The 7,994-nt window shown below is 36.6% G+C and overlaps 1 protein-coding gene across 1 annotated transcript; it reads right to left on the bottom strand.

The window, feature by feature from the left end:
• Positions 1-2,931: 2,931 nt before the first annotated feature.
• LOC128668127 (golgin subfamily A member 6-like protein 2) lies at positions 2,932-3,609 on the bottom strand. The gene has a single exon (XM_053740296.1). The coding sequence runs from the start codon at positions 3,607-3,609 to the stop codon at positions 2,932-2,934; it is 678 nt and encodes a 225-aa protein (XP_053596271.1).
• Positions 3,610-7,994: the final 4,385 nt, after the last annotated feature.

The raw sequence follows: 7,994 nt of genomic DNA, 5'->3' as shown, positions 1-7,994 counted from the left end.
GCACCACGCTCCGTAACCCTGAGTTGACTCTCAAGATTTCTTCATTTCTCTTGAAGACCGTACATAGTTTTATATCAACCTCTCCTTTTAATTTTGCTATCAACTTTTCTTCTACTTTTTTATCCTCTAACCCTCTCCACTCTTCTAGCAGCTCTTTTTTCTTCTCCACCCCTTTCTATATTCCTTCACATTTCAGTAGGTGTATCAACGTTTCCTCCTCTTTCCCACACCCTCTACAGCTCCAGTCCCTGTACCCTTTTTTGCCCGCTCTTCATAAATTTCCACACCTTATCCTTGCCCACATCTCCTTGTCCTCCCCTCTTACATTATCTTTTTTCCAGTAGTTATCTTCTTCTTTCTCTAATCTTATTTTTTTGTACAATGTATTATACGTTGATTTGTTTATTGCGTCTTCAGCCTCCTTTTTCACGTTCTCTCTCATTTTCTCAATGCCCTCATTCAGCTTTTCCTCTATTTCCTCTACTCCCGCATCCCTGTAGATCATCTCTATCACCTCCTTGCATTACATTTTTTTTAGCGCAACCTTCACGATTTTCCCCCATTTCGTCGGGCACCTGTTCATAATCCCTTTCATTTCTTCTTTCAGTGCTATCCTCGGCCATCTCTCTTTTTCCATCATCATACAATCCTTCATATATCTTACTGCTCTTTTTTTTAATATTACTTCCATCTTTTCTACTCCCATCTCGTCCCTCCAAATATATTCTGGTGTATCCCTTCTTACTCCTAATGCCATCTTGCAGAGCCTCCCATGCACCCTCTCTATTTCTTCCGACTTTTCCCACCCCCAGACCTCCACTCCGTACAAAGCTACTGTTCTTGCCACAGTGTTCATCAGATACATCCTGTCCCTCATGCTGTTCTTTTTGCTCCTTTTTATCACTCCCCATACTGCATTTGTGGCCTTTTGTGCTTTTTGTGCTAGTTCCTTTTTTTGTTTCCCTGCGCTATTCCTTGTGGTGAAATGGTACCCAAGATATTTAAATTCTTTGACTTCTTCGACCTCACTTCCTTTATACATCCATTTCTTTCCCTTCTTTTTTCTACCTCCATTTCTGCATATTAGAATTTTTGTTTTTTCCACGTTCACCTCCATCTTATTCTCTTCTGTGTATCTTTCCAGCTCTTTCAGCATCCCTCTTAGCTCCTCTTCTGTGTCCGCAACTAGCGCCACATCATCCGCATATTTCATGACATGTATTCGTTGGTTCCCAATCATTGTCCCTCCTCTCTTCTTCTCTTCCATCGTCTTTTCTGTATTAGTACCCTGTATTTAGAAGCTAAATTCCCTTGTAATTTTCTGTTCTTTCTCCGTCTCCTGCTTTGTCAATCGGAATTATCACTGCTGTGTCCCATCATTCTGGCATACTTTCTTCGTCCCATATTCTATTTATAATTTCGCCTGTCCATTCAATGACATCTGGTGCACTGTTCTTTATAAATTCTGCTGCCATCCCGTCTTCCCCTGGAGCTTTGTGATTCCCGAGCTTTCTTATTGCGGCTTTCACTTCTCTCCTGCTGAAGTTTTTATCGAGCTTCGGCTCCTCTGATCCTTCATTACTACCTTCTCCTTTCCACGGCTCATTTTCTTCTTCTTCCGATTCTTCATTGCCTTCCCCATTCAGCAGATCACTAAAGTGCTTTTCCCATTGTTTTGCTTTTATGCTGTTGCTTGCAGCTCTTTTCTTTCTTCCTCTGAACCTATTTATGGCTTCCCACCATTTTGTCATGTCTTTGGCGTTATTTATCTCCTCACACCTCTCCATCATCCACCTTTCCTTGCTCTCTTTGATTGTTTCCCTATATTTCTTTCTGCTTTCGTTCAGATTTCTCTTTTTTTCTTTGTTATTATCCTTGATGAATTCTTTGAGCTTCTTCCATACTTCTTTTCTTTTTTTTTACCCTCGATATTGTACCACTTTTTTTTCTCCTTTGTATCTTTGTCCTTCTTTCCTTTCATCACCATCCCCGTTTTTTCAGCCCCTTTTCTTACTATTTCCTTTATATCCTCCCACTCAAGCTCGCTTTTTTCCTCTACTGCTTCTGTCAGTGCTTCCTGCGTTTCTTCTGCATACTCCTGTATTTTTCTTTCTTCCAGATCAGCTTATTTGCTCCAATTTCTTCCTGCTCTTCCTCCTCTGACATGCAGCTTCCTTCCTTACTCTCTTCCTCATTTCTCTTTACCTTATATCTCGCCAACACTGGTAGATGATCTGACTCTATTCTTTCCACCACTCTTACCTCTATTTCTTGCTCATCGCCTCTGGTCCAGCGTTAGTATTAGGTCAATTACTGATCCTAAACTCTCTTCGTCTCCCCCGACGTAAGTTATTTCCCCACCTTCATCTCCTCTTGTTCTATCATTTTATACGCAGAGTCCTAACTCATCACACATCTTTAGTAATTTTTTTCCTTCGCTGTTTACTGTCTTGTCTCTCGATTTTCTTTTTTTCCTAACTCTGCCTTCGTCCTCTCCTGTTACGTTTTCTTCTCCGATTCTCGCATTAAAGTCCCCAATGATCATCACACTTTCGTCCCTGTTTGCACATTCTTCTATCTGCCTTCTTAGCTCCGTTTCTAATTTGCTCATTCCTACATTGTTATACACTGTGATTATACTTTCACTTTCCTTACTTTCTTCCAACATCATTCCGTATTTCCATTCTCTGACTTCCCATTTTGGTTTGCAATTTTTTTTTATCCCAATAATATGACCTCCCTTTGCTCTTCCTCTCTGTTTCTCTCTCGTCGCAGGCTTCGCCCACCATTTGAATTCTTTGCTCAGCCTCTCACATGTTATTTCCACCTTATCTTCCATTACTCATGTCCCCACTAGCACAACAATCTCGTTTTCTTCCATCATTGTGGCAGCTTTTTCTACCTCATTCATACCTGCAACATTCCAAAACATTATTTTCCTTCTATTTTCTTGCTCTCTTCCTTTATTTTGGTCCTCTCTCTCCTTGGCCTCTGTGTCTCTTTCTGTACCCACTCTTCACTCCTTTTTCTCATCATTCGCCCACTTTCATAATTCCAATTCTCCTTTTTTTTATTCCAACACCACCACACCTCCCTAATTTTTATTTTCTTCCCCTCTACTTCTGTTACATTGCCATTACTCTGCTCCCATTTTGCTTTTCTTCTTATCCACCTCTCAACTTCTAACTCTCTACTCGTTTTTTCTTTCCCCACCCACACTCCGGTCCCTTTCATAATCTTCCGTCTTCCCAGAATGTCTCTCTTCTCTTTCTCATTTGCACTTTCGATTATTATCTGTCTTCCTTTCTGGAATTTTACTCTCATCGGCTCAATTCTGACTTTCAATCTCCTTTCCATCACCTCCATTACGTCTTCTTTTCTTCGGTACATGCCATTTTCATAATATATGTGTATGTTTAACCTTTTTTGCTTCCTTTCTTTTAGTTCTTCTTCCAGCTCATTTCCATTAATTTTTTTTGGCTTTTCTTCAATGAGCTTTTCTTTTTCTTGTCTTCTCCATTCTTCATTTGTTTTGTCCTTCTTATCTTGTCTTTTCCTCGCCTCGCTCACGAATCTTTCCACCTCATTTTCCAAGCTCCATTCTCTCATTTCTTGAACATTCCTTTCATTCGCCCACGCGTTTTCTGTTTCCTTCACTCTTGATCGCCCTCTTTCCTGCCTTCCTCCACTGTTACTCTTTCCTTGTCTCTTTGTGTCGTGACTCTGACTGTCGTGTTGCTTTCCTTTTTTTTTCCTCAGTTGCTTTTGTCTTATTTGGTATGTTCGTCTTACTTTCTTTCTCCTTTTTTATTTTTTCACTTAGCTCTTTAATTACTCTGTCCTTTTCCTTTATGCTTTGTTCTCTTTTACCAATTTCCTTCTCTAATCTTTCTATTTCCTGTCTGTGTCTTTTTTCCTTTTCCACTTGGTCTTCTTTACATTTGCTTCTAATTATTTGGGCCCCTATCTTCGAGGTTTCTTGTCTTGTACATGCCTTTATTTCTTCCATTGATTTCATTATCAATTCTTCAACTTTTGTTTTTACCCTGTCTTCTATCTCTGCGATCAATTGCCACATCTTTTCCTCTGAATTTTTTTCACTATCCTTCATTTCCTGCTTTTGGCTCCAATTTGACATTCCAGTCTGCGTTGCTTGTTCTCTTGTCTTTTTTCCCACTTCATCTTTCTGTTTGTCTTTCCTATCATTGATTGTCTCGATTATATCTAACTCTTTCGCCTCTTCATTACTGTCCTTCTCGACTTGCAGACTTCCTCTACTGTTTCTTGCCGGTGTTCTCGCTAGCTGAAATCCGGCTCTGCACCAGTCTGTTCCTACCTCATTTATATTGTCTGTGTTTTCTACCTTTTTTGCTTTTGCCATTGTTATATCCACCTGACTAAACACAAATTTTTCTAACGCTCCATTTTTCTTACCGTAGTCTCTTTTACTCGCTGAATTTGTACTTTTGAATTTGAGCGGCCATCCCCTCCTTCTCTTGGTCATCCCGGCGCTTGCGCCATTCGCTTTACCTCTCTCATGTCTTTCCTCGTCACTTGTCATCTCTTTGTATGTGCTGCCCTCTCGTTCCTCGTCACTTTTTTTCTTCGTCTTGTCTCCCGCCAATTCCTTTATGTCCGCCAAAACCCTGATTGCTTTTACCTTTTGGTTTCCGCGTCTTTTGCTTTTCCCGTGCCACAGCTTTTCTTTTTTTTTATTATTCACCTTGTTTGGCGTTTTTCACTCCCACCTTTTTTACTCTAAACTTACTTGCCTTTTCTTTTTTTTTTTCACTATTTCATTTATTTTTGCACTAGCTACTCTTTTACACGCCTGTACACTTACACAGCTTACAGCGCTCCTTTCAGGGCCAACTAATATTTATTATTTTTTTTTTTATTCTTTCAGTTAAATCTTATATTAAATAAATTATTGTTTATAAAATTGACTTAAAATTACACTTTTCAGCGCTTCATTGTATTGAAAAATACTTATTGAAATGTTTTCATTTCAGGGCAAACTAATATTTAATTTTTTTATTTTTTCAGCTAGATCATTAACTAATTAAATTGTTACTTATAAAACTGACATCAAATGACAAATTTAAACTCCCCATTGTAATGATAAAAACTTACTCAATAGTTTCTGTTTCAGGGCCAACTAATATTTATTTTTTTTTTTTAATTCTTTCAGTCAAATTTTAAACTAAATAAATTATTGTTTATAAAATTTATATTAAACGGCACTTTTCAGCACCTTGTTAAAAAGTTGAAAACTTGTTTAAAAATTTCCATTTCAGGAATCAACTAACATGAATTGTTTTATTTTTTTTTTTAATTTTTTCAGTCAGGTCTTACATCAAATAAATTATTCTTAATATAATTGACGTCAAGTGGGACTTCAGCGCCTTATTATTACGACGAAGAGTTTTTCAATCAATCCAATATCAAGGTGAACTGTCATAATTTTTTTTATTTTTATTTTTTGACTTTGATTTTAAGTAAATTATACAAAAAACAACCATACCCATACGTAAAACCATACCAAATTAAAACCGAACGGCTCTTTTCAGCGCCTGGCTCACATGGAGAAAGTTCTTGAGCTTTTGGGGTCCTGTTCATGCAGGGCCTCCCCCCCAAATTTTTTATACGTCTATTCTTTTCAAGTTTCAAATTATACTAAATAAGCAGTCATAAGATATACAAAATTTTTTTTCCGTACAAATAACATAAAATTTTTTTCTTGCAGAGTATAATTTCCTTAAATAAAATTTCCGAATACCCATAAAACCCATCTTTAACTTTATCCTTTCCCATTGGACTCAACAAATTCATGAAACTTTTTTTTGTTGAATTTTACGGCAATTAGTAAAAAATTTTCTAACCTAGTCTGCAGAATTTTTATCTATCATCTCTGTACTCAAAGATAAATATATTTATAAACTAAAGTGTGAACTATAATTTAACGAATGTTAAAAAATTGTAATTCTTTGTCAGTCATTTAAAACAATGAAACATTTACTGCGAAAAAATATCGGAGCATTGATGTGAGTTAAATGTTACAGAACTTAAATTATTATCCACAAACGTAAATTATAGTGGCCCTAAAAAGAGCCATTTCCAACTCAAAGTGTAAATTTTCAGTATCCAATTATAAAAAATCTGTACATAGAAATAAAAAGAATTCCCAAAGAAAGACATATTTCGTTTGAGATTTTGAATTTTGTGTTTTTTGTTTTAAGGAGACCAGCACTCTTGTACGGTATCTTAGTTACTGTTTGTTTTTATTTATTCAAGACTTTGATGATAAAGATGAAAAGAAGTGTAAAAATAAAGAACATAAATAAAGCCGTTGTGTGTAGCGTTGAAAAGAAATAGCTGTCATGGAAGTAGTGATAACAAAGACAACTTGGCAAACAAGTAATGATCCTAACTAACCGTAACTTTTGGGCTATCATCCACTTGCTGGTTCACTCTGCCCCTCGAGGGGGTCAGTCGGCGCGAAGTGTAGCAATGAGGTTTATAAGCCAAGATACAAGCCAAGACGTAAGAGCAAGCGTGCTTGCTTCAAGTTTATATGGCACAAGAGCTGGCAGTAACAAACCCAACAAACTGTTTATTGCTGTGGCCGCCCGACGATGAGCTTCTACCGCTTCGTTGCTCTTGTTTTCCCTGCCGCTGTTGGTGATAGACTCGGGGATGCAAATAAGACCTTATCATATATTTAATAAGTTACTTCAGGAGATGGCAATTTACTGAGACATTTTATGATTTATTTTGAAAAATGTTTTTGCATTTTTTTCAATGGCAAAAAACATGCATGGCAATTTATCACCTTGAAAGTCACTTGAAATGTCGCTGTAAATATTTTCTTTATTTCGAATAGAGGTGGGTGTTGATACTAAACCGTATACTTTATAGAATTATATTCGCATGACTTATCGTTAGCCAGCTTGTAAGCGACTGTAAGCGGCTTTATATGTTTTTGTATAAAAGTATAAATAATCAGAGTAATGTAAAAAAATAAAAGAAAAAAAATAAAGGGGACAAAAGAGTTACGTGGTAGTAAGTGAGTTTATACCACCTGCATGTGGTTTTTGTTGTTGTTGTTATTATTGTTATTGTGTGGACAATTTCATGTAATAACTTTCGCATGTGAGATTGATAATAATGTTATTCATATATTTATGTATATATATTTATGTTTATGAAAGTATATGTGGTAAAGTTTGTAATTCTCGTGCTACTTCTCCGAGTGGTTTACAAGTTCAGTATGTGTGTAAAGGTCAGCACTGTTCAGCTGTTGACCAACACTGAATACACTTTATATTAAATTCTGACCACGTATTCGTATAAACTAATTCTTATTATTATTATTTCAAAGTTGAGGCGTTGAAAAAATAAAATTAGAATTTTTTATCAGCTCAGACCCGGGGTTCGAATAAAAAAATTTAATTTTACAAGTTTTGAAATTTTTTCAGGTATAATAAAATTCAAACTGGGCATTATTGGCACACTCCTAATTTCGACATAAATATAATTTATGAACTAATTAGTAAATACAGAAAAAAACTCATAATATCAAAAAGTTTTCGAATGATGAGCGAACCGTTCAGCAGATACTTTTTTCATTACGACGGTGTCTCCAGTCTAAAAATTTTCTTTTGTATCTCTATAAAATAGCAAGTGGGGTAGCGCGGCAAATTATTCTACCAGTAGATGTGATGTAGGGTCGGATGGTTCCTTTTATCTCTTCAGCAGACTGGAACATACACGTCCTTGTCGAGGGTTTTTCTCCGGGCTCTCGCCAGCCCCATTTTAATTTTTTATTTTTCGACGCAGCTTTGTGCGACATTACATCCACTATAGACACTCTCGAGTCCTTTTCCTCTCTCTCTCACTTCACTTTAACTAATTAATTGCACTTGCCTGTTACCTCTTGCCTCAAGGATATATAAAAATAATCGAGTGCCATTTCGCACGAGATTCTAGATAAA

Source organism: Microplitis demolitor, chromosome 6 (assembly GCF_026212275.2).
Source record: "Microplitis demolitor isolate Queensland-Clemson2020A chromosome 6, iyMicDemo2.1a, whole genome shotgun sequence".
In the NCBI taxonomy this organism is placed as follows: domain Eukaryota; kingdom Metazoa; phylum Arthropoda; class Insecta; order Hymenoptera; family Braconidae; genus Microplitis; species Microplitis demolitor.
The sequence above is the reverse complement of the archived record's forward strand: the minus strand, read 5'-3'. Positions and strand labels throughout refer to the sequence as shown.

What these genes read in the sequence shown, in the direction of transcription:
- LOC128668127 (XM_053740296.1), bottom strand. Translation starts at nt 3,609, where the DNA reads ATGAGAGAATGGAGCTTGGAAAATGAGGTGGAAAGATTCGTGAGCGAG.